Below are 20186 nucleotides of genomic sequence, written 5' to 3'. Positions count from 1 at the left end.
TGTAGAGAAAAGCATGGGAAAATGTCTGACATAACATCACACCCGGAGCTTTCTGTTATGAGAAAAAGAAGGTCAAATGATTTAAAAAAAAAAACACCAGTCTTAAAGCGCCACTACAAAAAAAATTGCAGCGTTTTTAGAGGACATTTTATAATTTCCTAACTGCCAATTTGTAACATCTGATCACTGCATATATTTTTTTTTTGCTTCAAAATAAAATAAAAAAAAACATATGTTTTTGCTACATTTTCTGCACTTTAGATTTTTTGGGGGATAAAAAAACACTAGCTCCAAGTCTATGGGAAATTTTTTATTTTTTCCTCCTGAAGCTTTTGTTCATTAAGTGGCCTAAAAAGCCACTTAATGAACAAAAGCTTCAGGAGGAAAAAATACAAAATTTCCCATAGAGCTGGAGCTAGTGTTTTTTTTATCCCCCAAGAAATCTAAAGTGCAGAAAATGTAGCAAAAACATATGTTTTTTTATTTATTTTATTTTGGAGCAAAAAAAAAATATATGCAGTGAGCAGATGTTACATATTGGCAGTTAGGAAATTATAAAATGTCCTCTAAAAATGCTGCAATTTTTTTGTAGTGGCGCTTTAAGACTGGTGTTTTTTTTTAAAATCATTTGACCTTCTTTTTCTCATAACAGAAAGCTCCGGGTGTGATGTTATATCAGACATTTTCCCATGCTTTTCTCTACATAACAAAAAAAAAAAAGTTGCATGCTGGAGCTCTTAGCAGTATTTTTTTTAAGGCATTTTCACATCTCCTTCTCTATAGGGAAAAACACCATTAAAAATTATGCTAGTGGTCAATCACTAAGGTAGTGACCGCTGGGCTGGTATATTAGGGGGTCACCATATTGCAGTGTAACAGGGGTAAAGCTTCGCGGTTCTGCAGGGGTGGAGCTTAGTGGTGTGATAGGGACCCTAGAAATGCCAGATTCGCCCCTGGGTGTATGTAGTAGTGATATACTATGTCTATTTATCAGGGGCGGACTGGCCATAGACCCTACAGGGAAACTTCCTGGTGGGCCGATGCCCAGGGGGCCACCTGAGCCCTCCTCAGATATGAGCTGACGCTCCCCTCCTGAGTTTCTGTCTTGCCATTCTGAGGCAACTGGAGTAGAAGGACAGAATTTGTCAGAGGACACTGGGCACCGGAGAGGGGCATTTTTTGGGGAGGTATTTGGCTCTGCTGGGGCGGTATAATGTGCCACAATACGGCATTGCTGGCCCCACCTACTTGTATTGACCCTCCCTTCTATCAATTTGACCCCAACTACAAAATGTAGCCACTTTTTTTTTTTTGTTTTTTGTTTTTCCAGGGCCACTGCTAATAGTTGTACTCACTGTGGATATAGGTTGTGTATCCAGCAGAGCAGAAAATACGTGTCCTCCTCCGTGAGTTCATATTCTGTAACGGATTCGATCTCTGACATGAAGTACTGATGATAACACCGTGCGTATAGATTGCATACGTTAAATTCTGGCGGGTAGAGCGGGCCGAGGTTCTGGATCACGTGGATTAAGTCATTTTTGAAGGTCTTCCCCAGATTACAGAATCTCTGTGACAAGCAGGAGGTGGTATTTTTGGTGGAGATGGCGCTCCCGTTACTAATCCGCTGAGACACCGATTCCGCGACGCACCTCGCCCATTTCTCTTTCCATTTTCTCGGCGTTGTTCGCTGGTGTCCTGCGATCTCTTTATTCTGGAGGATTTTTGAGTCTTCTTTTTCTTGCTTATTTATGGCTTTTATCACCTGGACAAGCGGATCCCCCGGATTCTGAACAATGGATTCTGATATCACTTGGAACATTTCTTTTTCGAGGCTCTCGTAAAGGGAGTCGATATCCTTTGTGTGTCGGGGGGCGTCATCGGAAATCCTGTTCTTTTGGGCTACCAGCTCTTTAAGGGCCTTGTAGAACTGCTTCTGATGAATTAGACTCTGGATAGTCCCGTCTGTGCGTGAGAAACATGTCCAGTTTGTGTCACCATTAAATGTTAATATAATTCAGCATGAGAAACTAGTGACAAAAGTGCTCCAGTTGTAAGAGATTCTCTATTTTTGCTTAATTAAAATGGTGCCCCCTGGTGTTAAATTGTAAAGTAATGTGCACATCCACCTACTGAGGTGGTCGTGCATGCTCAGCTCCATCCCTTAACTACCACCAGTCATATCTGCTGTTAGAAGCAGTGACATTTACAGGGAGAGAGCTTGCAGGAGAAAGGACACACCTCCTGAGCAGAGATGGGAAGAGGGCTGCATCAGAAAGGACACGCCTCATCTGCTGTGATAGGGAGAGGGCTGCATCAGAAAGGACACACCTCATCTGCTGTGATAGGGAGAGGGCTGCATCAGAAAGGACACGCCTCATCTGCTGTGATAGGGAGAGGGCTGCATCAAAAAGGACACGCCTCATCTGCTGTGATGGGGAGAGAGCTGCATCAGAAAGGACACGCCTCATCTGCTGTGATAGGGAGAGAGCTGCATCAGAAAGGACACTCCTCATCTGCTGTGATAGGGAGAGAGCTGCTGCAGGAAGGACATGCCGTTTGAGCTGTGACAGGACTGATGCTTGAGACTGTATGTATTTTCAGTCTTCAATGACTGCAATGAATCCGTGTTTGTTGGCCAAGAATTGGACATGTTGTGTCTTGCAGAAAGGACATGTGGATGTGGAAAGCACCTTGATCATCCGTGCGCTATCCGGATTCCTGTGTCCATTCCATAAAAAATTAGAACATGTCCTATTCTTGGCCACAGAATGTCAACCACTGACCCATTGAAGAAAATGGATCTGCAAAATAACGTATGTGATCCGTATTTTGCAGACCACAATACATACGGTCATGTGCATGAGGCCTTAAAGAGAGGACTGCAGCTTAAAGGGGTTGTCCAGGTTCAGAGCTGAACCCGGACATACCTCCATTTTCACCCAGGCAGCCCCCCTGACTTGAGCATCGGAGCAGTTCACGCTCCGATGCTCTCCCTTTCCCTGCGCTAAATTGCGCAGGGTAAAGGCATTTTTTTGGAGATCCGGTGATGTACCCGGGCTCTCCATGGGGCAGCCAGGAAGCCCGGTGACGTCACTGGCACTGATGGGCGGGCTTGAGCGCTGCCCTAGCCAGTAAAATGGCTAGGGCAGTGCTAAAGCATGCCCATCACAGCGGGTGACGTCACCGAACACACTGCAGGGCGGAAGCTTCCGCCTGGCAGTGTGTGATTGTAAACAAAAGAGCCCTTGCCCTGCGCGATTTAGCGCAGGGCAAAGGAGAGCATCGGAGCATGAAGTGCTCCGATGCTTAAGTCAGGGGGGCTGCTGGTTTGAAATTATGGGTATGTCCGGGTTCAGCTCTGAACCCGGACAACCCCTTTAAAGGACACGCTCCTGAGCTGCGATAGGAAGATAGCTGCAGCAGAAAGGGCACACCCTCTCAGCTGTGATAGGGAGAGAGCTGCAACAGAAAAGACACATTTGCAGCATACGGGTAGGCTACCCGACACTGCTAGATTTGAGTGTGTAGTTCCCTTTAAGCCAGTCAGGCCGGTTACCGGCAATCCTTATAACAGCCAGCAGAGGGAGCCCCCAGTTCAGTATAAATAGGCTAGGGCCTAGCTGAGGAAGGTAGAAGTTTCCAGACTCAGTGCAGAGAGGATTCCCTCCTGAGTCCATGCATAGAAGTCAGAAGGGCATAGCTAATCAGCCTGAAGACACAGAATACCACAGAGGCCGATCAGATAAAGCAAGAGGTACTCAAGATAACAGAGGAGGTACTAGATAAGGACAGCTTCAAGGGTACGCCAGATAAAGGGCATTAGACCTTGGAGAGAAAGTCACATGTAGCAGGACCGGTCAGGAATAGTGTGCAAGCCGCCTGTACTGCATCTCCTGTAATCAACACTCTGTATAATGCCTTGCTAAGACCGGCCATCCTGTACTCCCAAGAACCAGCTGTATTCACTGATATTCAGTAAAAGTTCCAGTTTTGTTGGCTATCCTGTGCTTGCTTCATTCTTCTACAATACCATACACGGCGTGTCACCGTTTAATTGACACTGGCGTCACGAACTTTTAAATACCTGCCTGTTCCAGTATTTGCCCCAATTGAAGACGACAGTGGATCCCAGGTTAGTGGTCAATCTGCACTACAAAGCCCAGCACACACTACTGACCCCCTGGGACACTGCATCGCTCTTTTTGGCGTCACGAACAGGATCCGCATACTTCTACAGTGCAGAGAAGTGTGAACTGTGTGCTTTAACTATTCCACCACCGTATTACAAAGACTGTACCCTTTATTTCCAAGCCGGTGGATTGAAATTGTGTCTGGGAGGAATCAGAGACGCTGCACTGTGTTGCGCTACCCCCAGAGAGAAAATCGTACTTGTGGACTGTGATTTATTGGACTTTGCAACACCCTGCTTGCTGTCAGGGAATCGTGATCAAGATGGCCACCGGCCGCCTGGAGTAAAGTTTCCCGCGCTGCTGAGGACCTCCGTGGGCGGATCCCTTCAAAGACACAGAGAATCCCGCCCTCTTCATCATCGCACCGCCGCGGCCCTGCTTTTCCTGCGTCAGCAACGTCACCGCGTACACAGGACGTCCGGAGTCTCACGAGATTTGGCCTGCGCGAACCCGGCGATACCGGTAAGAACTTGTATCCGGAGGGAAGGGGATTGTTCCGGCCCCTTTAGTCACCAGCGGCCACCTCGTAATAAGTTAACATGTCAGATCCGGGAGTTGCCGAGCGGCCGGACCCGGGAGAGCTTGCGGCTCCTAATCATCCTATAGCCCCCAGCATGATGCCCTTTACCATGCCTTACTATTTTGGGGCCCCATGGTTTCCCCGCTATAACGGAGAGGCCCATACCCTAAGGGACTTTAAGGAAAAGTTGCTGGCCTTATTCAAACTATACCCCATAAATGCCGATCAGCAAATGGAAATCTTGCTAGCGCAACTGGAGGGGGCTGCCCGCAGAGAGGTATTATCCTGGCCTGCTGCTGAAAGGAGTACTCTAGAGCAGATATTCACCCGCCTCAGGGCCACTTTTGAAACGAGGACTGCCTCAGAGATAAAGATGCACTTCTTTGGCAAGAAACAGAGGCCCGGTGAGTCCCTCCGTGACTATGCCCTATCACTTCAGGAGGCTTTGGGGGCTGTAATTCAGATAGATCCCAAGGAAGCTGATAACCAGGATCAGACCCTGAGGGAACAATTTATTACCGGAGTGGCTAGTGAGCAAATAAGGACCCAATTAAAGATGCTGTCCGCCCAACACCCTAACAGTACCTTTCTGGACTTTAAAGAACTGGCTATAAAAATTCTGGGGTCAGCAGTATCTATAGAGTTGAACACCCCACCTGAGTTATCAGCCTGCAGGTCAAAACCGCTTATCATTAACCGAGCTGAGGCCAGGTCAAGCTGTTCAAGCTACAGCTACCGATACTATCGCCATGCTGACAGAGCAAGTAAATCACCTCACTAAAAGCCTAGAGAGAGTGTGCAGAAAAATGGAGGAATGGGAAAAACCTATGATGTCAGAAGAGGAGTTCCTGTCACCCTCTAAGCCATTCCCACCTCCTTACCAAGAGACTCACCCCAGGGATCCTGGGAGGCGCAATAGGGGTCGCAAGCGGCCCGTGTGTGCATACTGCAAAAAGATGGGACACACAGAATCCACTTGCTGGCAGTTAAACGGGCAACCCCTGAGGCTGAGGACCACCCCTCGGGAGGTAGAACACTAGGTCCAAAAGATCCAAATTGGATGCCACGGTATGTAGGATCCCATCCTAAAATCAATGTGGAGATTAACGGGGTCCCCTTTGAAGCCCTATTAGATACTGGGTCTCAGGTCACTACTATTCAGCTGCCCGCCTTTGAAAGATTCTGGGACACCAACCAATTGACCCAGCCGCCTGAATCCTGGGTAGAGATTGTCGCCAGCAATGGCAAACCGGTAAAGATCCATGGATACTGGGAACCCACCCTGCAGGTGGGAGAAGTAACCTTGCCTCAACAGGGGGTGATAGTAGTACAGGCTGGCGACAGAGGAGGACATCCTGTCATTCTAGGCACCAATGTCTTCAAAAACTGTTATGCAGAAATACTTGCCGTATTACACCAGACTCTGCCCACCGCTTCCTCTGCATCCAAGAGGGTGATTCAAAAGACTATCACTGTGTTAAGTGCCCAGCAGAGGTTTGCTAACGGGAAAGGAGAAATTTGTACTGCCAGGATTCGTGATAATAAGCCTGTGACTTTGCCTCCTAATTCCCAAACTCTCTTATGGTGTCGTGCTGTCCTGGGAGTCCAAGGCCAAGATTATCCAGCCCTGGTGGAACCAATCCAGATGGAGAACTACCCTTACGTGAGAGCTGCCAAGTGCCTGGTGAACGTCTCCCAAGGTAAAGTACCTGTCCGTCTGATTAACCTGAGTGATCATCCTGTTGCGCTTACTAAGCATGACCCTGTTGCCCAGCTTTCTCAGGTGTTCTTCCAAGACATCATCCGTCTTCCAGTGACAGAAAAGCCGCCAGCTGTAGTCAGCGGATGTCCGCCGGTGCCCCAGTCACAAGTGCCCTGGTGGGAAGAGCTCCATGTCGGGGACGAGGACTACCCCCCAACGTCAACAAGAGGGGATACTACAGCTTGTCAAAGAGCACCACCAGGCCTTCAGTAAACATGCTACTGATTATGGAGAGGTTAGTGCCATACAACACACCATACCTACTGGCTCTCATCCTCCTATCAAGGAGAGATACAGACCCTTACCGCCTACTTCCTATCAGACTGTAAAGGAAATGATCCAAGAGATGAAAGACTCTAATGTAATCCGGGACAGTCGTAGCCCGTGGGCGGCACCCCTGGTCCTTGTAAAGAAGAAGGATGGTGGTATCCGTTTCTGCGTGGACTATAGAAAAATTAATCAAATAACCCACAAAGACGCGTACCCACTGCCCCGCATTGAGGAGTCACTAACTGCTCTGGGCTCCGCTGCCTATTTCTCCACGTTGGACTTGACCAGTGGCTACTGGCAAGTACCCATGGCCCCGGCAGATAGGGAAAAGACGGCTTTCACCACTCCCATGGGCCTGTTCGAATTCAATTGTATGCCGTTCGGGTTATGTAATGCCCCAGGAACTTTCCAGAGACTAATGGAGCGGTGCTTGGGTCACAAAAACTTTGAAACAGTGCTGCTGTATCTAGATGACGTCATTGTGTACTCAAAAACATATGAAGACCATCTGAAACACTTAGCAGAGGTATTTGAAATCCTTATCAAATATGGCCTGAAGGTAAAGCCATCCAAGTGCCACTTGCTCAAACCTGCGGTAAAATACCTGGGGCATGTGGTAAGCGGAGAGGGCATACAACCTGACCCTGATAAGTTAGCGGCTGTCCGTAACTGGCCGGTCCCCACTACCGTCAAAGAGGTGAGGGGTTTCCTTGGTTTTGCCGGCTACTATAGACGTTTTATCCCCCATTTTGCTCAAATAGCCGATCCTATCCAGGAACTCTTGAGGGGGCAGCCCAAGAAAAGTCCTAGAACTCCAGTGCCCATTGAGTGGAATGAAGAAAGAGAGATAGCGTTCCAGTTGTTAAAAAAGAAACTGACTGAGCCTCCCGTGTTAGGTTATCCAGACTACAGCAAGCCCTTCCATCTGTATACTGATGCTAGCAAGCGAGGCCTGGGGGCTGTGTTAGCCCAGATCCAAGAGGGAAAAGAAAGAGTGATAGCTTATGCAAGCCGCTCCTTGAAAGGAGCTGAGAAAAATGACCAGAATTATAGTTCCTTCAAACTAGAGTTCCTGGCATTAGTGTGGGCAGTGACGGAGAAATTCAAAGATTATCTAGCCGCTACCCCCTTCATTGCATTCACTGATAATAACCCTCTGGCACATCTAAATACAGCTAAATTGGGGGCTTTGGAGCAAAGATGGGCCTCTCGCCTCGCCAACTATGATTTCTCTGTAAAATATCGTGCTGGACGTACTAATGACAATGCTGATGCTTTATCCAGGCTTCCCACAGAGACAGCTCCTGATGATGTGCGAGATGCTTGGGAAGATGTAGAAATGCCGGCCTTCTACCATAAATTTGCTCAACAGGATCAGGCTCGGGCTACCAGTAACAGAGCTGCAGTTCCTTCACCCTCCAGTAGGCCTGAACTCAAAGAAGAAAGGTGGGTGAAACTACAGTCTGAAAGTAGAGTGCTGGGTGAATTGTTGGACTTCATCACCAGTGGCAGAACCCCTGAGAGGATTCGGCGTAAGAGTACAGATCCTGAGCTCATCAAACTGTGGAGACAGCGCCATCAGCTCTTCATACAAAAGGGCCTGTTGCTGCGGAGAAGCCTAGACCCAGTGTCCAACGAGAGGGTGCATCAGATTCTCATACCCCGACGAGATGCAGGTATGGTGTTGGAGATGTACCACAATCAATCCGGTCACTTTGGGGTCCAAAAGACTGAGGCAAATATCCGCCAGCGGTTTTACTGGGTGGGCATGCGAGAAGACATGGAGAAGTGGTGTCGAGAGTGTGTAGCCTGTACCTTGAAACGAGGTGAACACCATGATCAGAGGGCACCACTGAGACCCATTGTAAGTACTCGTCCTCTTGAACTTGTCGCCATCGACCATGTGAAGCTGGAACCTAGTCGCTCAGGGTATGTGTACGCTATGACTATTATTGACCATTTCACTAAGTTTGTTGTAGCGGTGCCTGTGAGAGACCAGACGGCCAAGACTACAGCCGAACTGTTCTGGAAACACTTCCTCCTGCCCTACGGTTGTCCAGAAAAGATCCTCACCGATCAAGGTCCTGCTTTTGAGTCCCATCTGTTCCATGAACTGTGCCGCCTGCACAACTGTAAGAAGATCCGGACGACGGCCTACCATCCGCAAGGTAATGGATTGTGTGAAAAAATGAATCAGACCTTGATAGAGATGCTGAGGACCGTGCCTCCTGAAACCAGGGGAGATTGGCCTAATCTGTTGCCACAGCTCATGTTCACATACAATCATACCATACACTGTTCCACCGGGTATACCCCCTTCTATTTGATGTTTGGGCGCCAAGGGTTATTGCCTGCTGACCACTCCTTGGACGTACTCGTACCTGATTGCATCAACCCATTACCTAATACCGACTGGGTTGCTGAACACCAAAGGCGATTGAATACGGCCCAAGCTATTGTTCAGGAACGTATGGACTATGCTAGAGACCGGCAGCAGAGAGACTATGACCAAGCAGCCCATGCAGAACCCTTGACAATAGGGGCTGTGGTATGGTTAAAAAATAACCGCCGCACCAGTAAACTGGACAGTAAATGGGAACAAAGTCCCTATGTTGTCACTGCAATCCCAAATGTTGGAACTCACACTTATGAGATCACCCGGGAAGGCAGGGGATCCCAAATTGTACACCGAAACCGGTTAAAGCTCTGCCTGACACCAGAACCCAGTGCCGAGAGTTCTATCTCTGAACCCCCTGTGTCAGAGTCATCAATACGGCCCGAGGATCCTATGCAGGCTGTCCGTGATCTAAGGTATGACGCTGATCCCATGCATTGGCTTCTGACACCATGGTTGAACTTGTTGGTGCCCGCTCCGGCACCTACTGTACCTTCACTTCCAGAAGAGCCGGTTCAAGATGCCCCGGATCCAGCTCCCCCTCTAGTGGATCCTGTTGTTCCTGTTGTTCCTGTTGTTCCAGTTGTTCCTGACCAAGGTCTCACGGATGGAGATCCTCCTGTTGCTCCTCTCTCTTCTACCTCGTTGCTAAGGGAAGAGGAGACCCCTGTGTTGAGAAGGTCCACCCGGATAACCAGGGGACGTCCGCCAGTCCATTTAGGAGACTTTGACTATGCTGGTGGTGTCTCCCCCCGAACAGTTGTTAATAGAAATAGCCTGCTTGACGTTTGTACGCAAGAATGGACTCCTCCACGTGAGCCCTTGCCTGTTCTATACCCACGGGGAAACCCTGTGTAGTTCCTTATTATACTTCAGTCAAGGAAAAAAATAGACTAACCTGGTTCACCTTAAGTCCGCTGTGCCAGGTCAGCGGCCGTGCCTAAGAAGAAAGAAGACGCCCCTTCTTCTCGCGTCATTTATTGCAAATGTTATATTTTTGTGTGAAATCGTTGTTTATTATATTTATAATGCCATGTTTAACTTATGCATCAGCTTATGTTGGTTCAGGCATGTGTGTGAGTACGAGGCCTTACTCACGTTAAAGTCTGGGGGTGTGCAGCATACGGGTAGGCTACCCGACACTGCTAGATTTGAGTGTGTAGTTCCCTTTAAGCCAGTCAGGCCGGTTACCGGCAATCCTTATAACAGCCAGCAGAGGGAGCCCCCAGTTCAGTATAAATAGGCTAGGGCCTAGCTCAGGAAGGTAGAAGTTTCCAGACTCAGTGCAGAGAGGATTCCCTCCTGAGTCCATGCATAGAAGTCAGAAGGGCATAGCTAATCAGCCTGAAGACACAGAATACCACAGAGGCCGATCAGATAAAGCAAGAGGTACTCAAGATAACAGAGAAGGTACTGGATAAGGACAGCTTCAAGGGTACGCCAGATAAAGGGCATTAGACCTTGGAGAGAAAGTCACATGTAGCAGGACCAGTCAGGAATAGTGTGCAAGCCGCCTGTACTGCATCTCCTGTAATCAACACTCTGTATAATGCCTTGCTAAGACCGGCCATCCTGTACTCCCAAGAACCAGCTGTATTCACTGATATTCAGTAAAAGTTCCAGTTTTGTTGGCTATCCTGTGCTTGCTTCATTCTTCTACAATACCATACACGGCGTGTCACCGTTTAATTGACACTGGCGTCACGAACTTTTAAATACCTGCCTGTTCCAGTATTTGCCCCAATTGAAGACGACAGTGGATCCCAGGTTAGTGGTCAATCTGCACTACAAAGCCCAGCATACACTACTGACCCCCTGGGACACTGCACATTCCCTGAGCTGTGATGGGGAGAGAGCTGCAGCAGAAAGGACGTGCCCTCTTAGCTGTCAGTCTGTCAGCTGTCAGTCTGTCAGCTGTCAGCACAGAGATTGGAGCAATGAAAGTAGGGATCTCTGTATCCATGTGAGGTGCAGGGCTGGTTCGAGATTTGATAGAAAGAGATTGCCATGTTCTATATGATGTCTGATTTTCATGTTCTACATGAGGGGTGCCCAACCTGCAGCCCTCCAGCTGTTGCATAACTACAACTCCCCGCATGCCTGGACAGCCTACAGCTATTAGGGCATGCTGACTGCTGTAGTTTTGCAACAACTGGAGGGCCACAGGTTGAGCATCCTTGTTCTACATCAATCATAGCATAGCCCCTTTAAAGGGGTATTCTGACCATTGAGCTTTATGGCATATCCATCTAAGTGGTGGAGGTTCAAACCTAGGGATTGAGGTCCTATCACTCCAGTTTAGGGCACATTTGCATATGCGGCAGCGTATCCGGCAGAGAACAACATGCCAATATTTTTCTGGATCTTTCATTGCCAGATTCTACAATTCACTGCCAGATTTCCATTGACTATAATAGGGTCTGCCGGTAATTCGGCCACTTTCCTGCATAAATGCTGCATGTAATGGTTTTTGTCCGACAGCCGGCATGTGTACTGGACCAGGCATGCCACAGGTGTCAACGTACCCGTAGAAAAACATGGCTTCCAAAAAATACTTGTTCACAGGCTTTGAGTGCTATTGCATCTCAATCCCATTCTTTTTAACAGAGCTGAGAGGCAATACCACACACAACCTATGGACAAGAGTGGCACTGTTTCCAGAAGAAAAAACTTTTTTGTGTTTTATCAAATCCTGCTTTCACATATGGAACATATGGAAATCAATGTGTTATTTTCAGCCCAAACCATGTAGACCATGGTTAATGGGGGAATCGTGGTTTGATTCCGGAGAGGGAGCCTGAGAAACTGCTACGGCTACCACATCCAAGCAAGGCAGCATGCGCGCAAATTACCTATTGGGTATAATTAGGTGCGGGCCTGCAGGTGAGCTGACCCTCTATAACATTATATGCGAGGGCCTGCAGGTGAGCTGACCCTCTATAACATTATATGCGAGGGCCTGCAGGTGAGCTGACCCTCCTATAACATTATATGCGAGGGCCTGCAGGTGAGCTGACCCTCCTATAACATTATATGCGAGGGCCTGCAGGTGAGCTGACCCTCTATAACATTATATGCGAGGGCCTGCAGGTGAGCTGACCCTCTAACATTATATGCGAAGGGCTTATATGTGACGAATAAGCAGGTTGATATGATGGAAGAGGAGGATAAAAAAAAGGAAGATTCAACCATATACCCTTGTTTGTGGTGAAAGGGGTGCATGGGAATACAGTGCATTCAGTACATTATAAACAACGTATTTAAAGTGCCTTTATGTTCAGCCGCTTTCCTCTGGTGGAGTCGAGAAGTCAGGGGCAATCCAGGCCTTGTTCATTTTTATAAGAGTCAATCTGTCAGCATTTTCAGTTGACAGGCGGATGCGCTTATCTGTTATAATGCCACCGGCAGCACTAAATACCCGCTCAGACAAAATGCTGGCAGCAGGGCAGGCCAGCACCTCCAAGGTATAGTGTGGCAGGTGCAGCACTATGAAGTGCCTTTTGCGCTGTGGCATTAGAAGAATTTTGATATCTCTGACTTTTAGTCTAACCAGACTGTCTATTACTCTGTTCTATGGAAACAGTAGGTTTAAAGAGCACACCACATGCTTGAAATAACTTCTTTATTAGCTTTAACTTTTCTTCACATATAACACTGCCACCTCCGCAGCAGATAGTCCATGTACAAAACACGTGTTGAAAAGATATCACAAAATGCCGGTATGTATAGGATGGTGGGTCAACTGTTCAATCTTGTTTTTCAACATATAAAATGGTGGATATATTTCTCTCTTGAGTATCTGTACTCTCACTTTAAGTTAGCAGTGACTATTTGCAGATTGGTTGAGTATGACCTGGTATGGTTGTATGCAATTTGGATCGCAATATGGAATCTGAATGCTTGCAATTTGTAGCTTGCAATTTGATTTGTATGGTATTTGTAGTTCACAATTGGTGGAACTGTAAATAAACACACATATAACTGGTTCAATATACAGTTTTAATCACAATACTAACAGGAACATTTATATAACTGTTTTAACTACCTAATTTGGCCTCTTGTTCCCATAAAACTCAGCTCTCAGTGGAGTGAATGTCTCTTCAGCTCCTGTCTTTGGTGAATAATGATTCTAGCAGCAGGAGCTGGGGGAATTTCCAGACAGGCTGTGTGTGATGCTGGCTGTGATTGGTGTAAACTCTCGCTGTATGAGAAGCTGGCTGTGATTAGTCTAGACTTCTGCCCAGTAACAACAGATTAACACTATGCTTTCTGTTTCTGCTGTATCACGGAGCTTACCTTACACTACAAAATGAATCTTAAAGGCATATTATCTTTTTCTGCTTCTGTGAACACAAAATATAACCGTTATATGACATCAAAAACATGATGTCACAGTAAATAACTCAGATTTTGTTTTTAACACATAAACATAGGAACTGTATTAAGGTTATTGGCAGGTCTAGCTGTATACACATATAAGCTATACTAGCAACCTAGTATAGGTCCTAGCTGGCCAGCTACGCTCCCACCAAAATTACCTATAATTCTATGTTCTATGGGGTAGGACTTGAACATGAGTTTAAGGAATTTTCCATCAGGTTCTCAACTTCCAAGTGTCTTTTATTACTCTCAAGTAGAACAACTAACTTCTGTATGGGATGTTCCAACTTGAGTGGAGTAGTGAGATGTTTTGAGTCTCCTATTTGTAACAACACTCTCTTCTTACTAGTTTGTCTACATCCTTTTGAACTTCTAGAACTTTGGCCAATTTCCATTGACTTCTAGGTAAATCTTCTTCTTTCACTAACACTAAGTCACCAACTTGGACATTTCTTCTGGGTGTTTGCCATTTACTTATTTCACATAAGATTGGCTCTTTTCTCCATTTATTCCCAAACTGTTCTGATAGATATTGAACTCTTCGTTATCTCCTTCTGGCATATAAATCCTCTTTGGTGAACTTGCCAGGCGGTGGCTGTATGTAATCCGACTTAAGGTGAAGTAGATGGTTGGGAGTTAAAGGGTCCAAACTTGTTGGATCGTTGATGTTATCAACTGTAAGTGGACAACTGTTATCAATAGACATTGCTTCATAGAATAGGGTCCTAAGTGAAGCATCATCCATTCTTCCGGCATTCTTTTTCAACACTGAACTTAACATATTTCTCACAGTTCTGATTTGTCTTTCCCAAACTCCTCCTATAGGGCTTGTATGTGGAGCATTCATATGTAAATCACACAGTTTTTCTCTAACAAATACTCAGTTACTTTTTATTTATCAATCTCTTTTAGAACTTTCTTCAATTCATTCTTTGCTCTGACAAAATTCGATCCTTGGTCAGATCTAAGCTGTCTGACTGTACCTCTAATGGCTATGAAAAATATCAAGGCTTTGATGAATGCATCAGTTGACATATCCTCTAACATTTCCAGGTGAATCGCTCTGGAACTCAGACATGTAAATATTAGTCCATATCTCTTGTACTCCTTGCGGTTCTGTTTGGTGATGAATGGGCCAAAACAATCCATTCCGCTATAAAGAAATGGTGGTGATGGGTTTACACGATCTGCCAGTAAATCTGCCATTCTTTGCTCTTCTGTAGGTCTACGTGCCTTTCTGCAGGCTACACATTTACTTATATACTTTGCTATAACTTTGCTTCCTTTCACAATCCAGTAACCACCTTCTCTCAAACAGCTTTGGGTAAAGCTTCTTCCTTGATGCAAGGATATGTTGTGGTAGTGATCTATAATCAATCTTGTGAAGGTAGAGTTTTGGGGTAGAATTGCTGGATGCTTCACTCTGCTAGGTAACGATGCATTTTCCAGTCTCCCTTCCACCTTCAGTATACCATCCTGCAGAACAAGATTAAGCTTGCACAATGGGTGGTTGTTTGGACGCCTTTTAGGTTCTTGACTAAGACTTTTCAACTCTTCACTGTAGAATCTCTGTTGAATGAGTCTTATGACTGCTTCTTGAGCTTTCATTCTTTCTTCTACATTCAACAATTCCTTCTTTCTGATTCCCTTTGCCAAACGTTGAATTCGAGCTACTACGTTTATGACTGTATTCCATTTTGAACATCTGGCTAGTCTTTCAAGTATGTCATTTTGACACTTGGCAGCAGTGCTCAATGTTTGTACAACTTTTACTTCTGGATCACCTATAGACAATTCTGTGCAACCTTTACTGGGCGTGATTTCCTTTTCCCAAAGGAACTCTGGACCGGTGAACCAGTTTTAATTTTTCAATACAGTTACATTCAGGCCTCTTGAAGCATGATCTGCTGGGTTATGTTTTGTGTCAACGTGATGCCAATGTTCCGGATTTGTTGTTTCCCAAATTTTTTCAACTCTTTTGGCGACAAAGATATGGAATCTTCGAGCTTCGTTGTTTATGTATCCTAGGACAACTTGTGAGTCTGTCCAAAAATATTCATCTATTTTCAATTCCAATTCTTTCAGAAATTTGCTTACTCATGCTGAAACTACGGCTGCTGTCAGATCAAGTCTTGGTAATGTCTGAATACTGGTAGGTGCAACTCTGGCCTTCCCCATAACCAGGGCACAGAGTATCTTTTCTTCTCCTATCATTCTGATGTAGGAGCACTGACCATAACCATAACTACTGGCATATGAAAAGTGATGAAGTTCTATTTTCTTGTACTTTCCAAAATCATGAGGTACAAAACATCTGGGTATCTGAACTTCTCTCAAGTTTTGCAAGTCTCTTATCCAACTCACCCACCTTGGTCTAAAATTTTCAGGTATGGGCTCATCCCATCCCAACTTCTGTCTGCATAATTCTTGCAGTATTTATTTTGCTCTGAGGATTACTGGGGCCAAGAATCACAATGGATCGAATATAGAAGCCACTGCGGAAAGAATAGTTTGTCTAGTAGCAACTTTCTCTTCTATAGATACTTCAAAGACGAACTTGTCGTTCTCTACATTCCATCCCAATCCAAGTACGTTCTGAACTGAAAGATGATCCTAATTGAGATCTACTGTACATTCTTCATTGTTGCTGCATGTTCAGAGTCACTGATGGATTTCAGTACCTCTCTGTTTGAGATGAATTTGTGAAGGCGCAGGTTTCTTCTTGCGCATAACTCTTGGCTTTCTTTCACTAGTTTCATTGCAGATTCTGTAGACTTTAGACTTATAAGACCATCATCTACATGTGCTATGAAGATACGAGATGTGCAGCACCTGAAACTACAGATACTGGAAGCCTGTGCTAGCATTTCTCCTGCGGTGTTGCTATCAGTGTGTGAAGAGTGGGAGAAGAGGGTTGCATTGACAATCCAACACAATGGGCAGCACATTGAACACATTTTATAAGTGGTCAGAAACTTGTAAATAACTAATGAAAGAATAAAGTTACGTTAAAACCAAGCATACCATTGTTTTTCTTGTGAAATTCCCAATAAGTTTGATGTGTCACATGACCCTCTTCCTATTGAAAAAACGAAAGTTGGATTCAAAATGTCCGACTTCAAAATGGCCATGGTCACCACCCATCTTGAAAAGTTTCCCCCCTCACATATACTAATGTGCCACAAACAGGAAGTTAATATCACCAACCATTCCCATTTTATTAAGGTGTGTCCATATCAATGGCCCACCCAGTACAGTTCTAATCACAAAACTATCAACAGGAACATTATATAACTGTTTTAACTACCTAATTTGGCCTCTTGTTCCCATAAAACTCAGCTCTCAGTGGGAGTGAATGTCTCTTCAGCTCCTGTCCTTGGTGAATAATGATTCTAGCAGCAGGAGCTGGGGGAATTTCCAGACAGGCTGTGTGTGGGGCTGGCTGTGATTGGTGTAAACGCTCGCTGTATGAGAAGCTGGCTGTGATTGATCTAGACTTCTGCCCAGTAACAACAGATTAACACTATGCTTTCTGTTGTTTCTGCTGTGTCACTGAGCTTACCTTACACTACAAAATGAATCTTAAATGCATATTATCTTTTTCTGCTTGTGTGAACACAAAATATAACAGTTATGACATCCAAAACATGATGTCACAGTAAATAACTCTGCTTTTGTCTTTAACACATAAACATAGGTACTGTATTAAGGTGATTAGCAGGTTTAGCTGTATACACATATAAGCTATACTAGTAACCTAGCTGGCCAGCTACACGTAAAGTGCCAGTTCATGCCATGTGTCTAGCTTGGACACCCAGTAGTTGTAAGGCTTTGAGGGATCATTGAGGATGCTGACATGGTCTGCTATCTACTCCTTCACCATCTTCAAAAAATTTTCCCTCCTTGTGACACTAGACCACGATTCAGTGTGAGGGTGCTTGCGGGATGCCATAAAACTGTCCCAGACTTTGGAGGGTGTTGCCCTGCCTCTGTTGGAACTACTTTGTGTACCCCTTGTCTCCCCTTCTTGGTTGGCCAAGGAACTACGGACTCTGCTGCTAGCATTGTCAGATGGAAGTTTTTGGAGCAATTTTTCAACAAGGATCTTCTGGTATTGCTCCGTTTTGCTCATCCTCTCCACCAGAGGAATGAGAGACGAGAAGTTCTCTTTGTAGCGGGGGTCGAGAAGGGTGAACAACCAGTAATCCGTGTTGTCTAAAATGCGTATAATGCGCAGGTCGCGGGAAAGGCAGTCTAACATGAAGTCAGCCATGTGTGCCAGAGTGCCAACTGGTAAGACTTTGCTGTTGTCATCAGGAGGATCGCTCTCAATCTCCTCATCCTCTTCCTCTTCTTCTGCCCACCCAAGCAGAACAGAGGAATTAAACTTCCATGGGTACTACCTTCTGTAGTGGAGGCAACCGTCTCCTGCTCCTTCTCCTCTTCATCGTCCAATTCGCGTTGAGAAGACGAACTGCGGGTGCTCTGGCAATCACCCTGTGTAATTTCTTCCCCCATTTCCACCTCTTCCACATGCAAGGCGTCATCCTTAATTGTGAGCAGCGACTGTTTGAGTAGACACAGAAGTGGGATGGTTAAGCTGATAATAGCGTTATCGCCGCTCACCATCTGTGATTCCTCAAAGTTTCTTAAAACCTCACAGAGGTCAGACATCCATGCCCACTCGTCGCTTGTGAAGAGCGGAAGCTGACTTGAAAGGCGACGACCATGTTGCAGCTGGTATTCCACTACTGCCCTCTGCTTCTCACAAAGCCTGGCCAACATGTGGAACGTGGAGTTCCAGCGTGTGCTCACGATGCACAGCAGCTGGTGATCTGGCAATTTCAAGTGCTGCTGCAGTGTTGACAGACCGGCAGAAGCTGTCATGACTTGCGGAAATGTGCGCACACGCGGTGCACCTTCACCAGTAGCTCAGGCAAATTGGGGAAGGTTTTGAGAAATCGCTGAACCACAAGGTTGAACACGTGGGCTAGGCATGGGATGTGTGTCAGCTTGCTGAGCTCCAAAGCAGCCACCAAGTTACTGCCATTATCAGACACAACCATGCCTGGTTCTAGGTTGAGTGGCGAGTGCCACAGCTGAGTTTGGTCCCTTATCCCCTGCCACAGCTCTGCGGCAGTGTGCTGTTTGACCCCCCAAGCATATCAGATTCAGCACGGCCGGTTGCAGCTTCTCCACTGCAGTGCTACACTGCTTTCAGCTACCAACTGATGACTGACTGGTGCTGCATATGGATAATTCGGAGGTGGAGGAGGAGGCGGAGGAGGAGAAGTGGGGGTTGAAGCCACTAACGTAGGTGCTGGCGGAAACCCTGATTGACGTAGGGCCTGCAATCCTTGGCGTCGGTAGCACCTGTGCCATCCCTGGGTACGACTCGGTCCCGGCCTCCACAACGTTCACCCAGTGTGCCGTCAGGGAAATGTAGCGTCCCTGGCCGAATGCACTTGTCCATGTGTCCGTGGTTAAGTGGACCTTCCCAGTAACTGTGTTGGTCAGGGCACGTGTGATGTTACGGGACACATGTTGGTGTAAGGCGGGCATGGCACACCGTGAAAAATGGTGGTGGCTGGGGATTGCGTAACGAGGGACGTCCGTCGACATCAGGCTGTGGAAGGCCTCAGTGTCCACAAGCCTAAATGGCAACATTTCCAGGGCCAGTAATTTGTAAAGTTGTGCATTTAGTGCTATGGCCTGTGGGTGGGTGGCTGGGTATTTGCGCTTGCGTTCAAATGCCTGGGGTAAGGACACGCTATGGATGTGGTCGTTGATGGTGCTTGCGAAGGTCCAGGTGCAGGATGGGATGCATCCGGGCCTGTGCCTTCAACAGGGGATTGGCCAGCATGTAACACAGGGGAAAAGGAGGCAGTGGTGTGACCAGCAGGCACAGATTGTGGACCCAGGCGTTTGTCCCACCTATTACAGTGCTTGGATGCCATGTGGCGGATCATGCTGGTGGTGGTGAAGTTGCTAGTGTTCACGCCCGGCTCATTTTCGTATGGCACAGGTTGCAAACTACTATTCTTTTATCGTCTGCACTTTCCATAAAAAAGCGACATACTGTGGAACATCTACCCCCTGGCAAGGGAGATTTCCGCAAGGGGTTGCTCCGTGGAACAGCTGCGGGCCTGTGTGGCGTGACCCGTCTTCTCCCTTTTGCCACCCCACTGCCCCTCTCAGCCTGTTGCAGTGCTGCAGATCCCTCCCCCCTCTGTACTGCTGTCCTCGCTCTGTTTTCCACCTTCCCAGCCTGGGTCAGTGACCTCATCGTCCACCACCTCCTCCTCTTCCATTTTCTCACTCTGCTCATCCTCCTGATTTGTTGACCTAACCACAACCTCAGTGATTGACAACTGTGTCTCATCCTCTACATCAACCTCTTGAGACAGTAATTGCGGTTGACTCAACTGTGTCTCATCATCATCCACCTCATTAAACACTAAGGCCTCTTTCACACGGGCGTCCCGATCATCAGCATCACGGCCACTTCCCCGTCCCTTACTGGTCGCCTTCTTCATTTTAAATGTGATATATGCTTGAAAGTCTGTCACACGTACAGTAGCGTAGGATTTGGAAGTGTATGGGCAAAAAAAGTATTTTGTGATAGGGAAACGTTATACAGGACAGGTACCACAGGTAATGTCACAG

General features: G+C 46.6%; 1 protein-coding gene across 2 annotated transcripts in view; it reads right to left on the bottom strand.

Annotated features, from left to right (window-relative positions):
- LOC122922093 (tumor necrosis factor alpha-induced protein 2-like) overlaps nt 1-20186 on the bottom strand; it is a 53349-nt gene that overhangs the window by 23158 nt on the left and 10005 nt on the right. For both annotated transcript variants that reach the window (XM_044272566.1, XM_044272565.1), the window contains one exon: nt 1356-1965. In XM_044272566.1, the coding sequence (XP_044128501.1) occupies nt 1356-1965 (610 nt within the window). The remainder of the gene's footprint in view (nt 1-1355; nt 1966-20186) is intronic.

This window comes from Bufo gargarizans, chromosome 11, assembly GCF_014858855.1.
Source record: "Bufo gargarizans isolate SCDJY-AF-19 chromosome 11, ASM1485885v1, whole genome shotgun sequence".
Lineage (NCBI taxonomy): Eukaryota > Metazoa > Chordata > Amphibia > Anura > Bufonidae > Bufo > Bufo gargarizans.
This window is presented reverse-complemented; position numbering and strand designations above follow the sequence as displayed.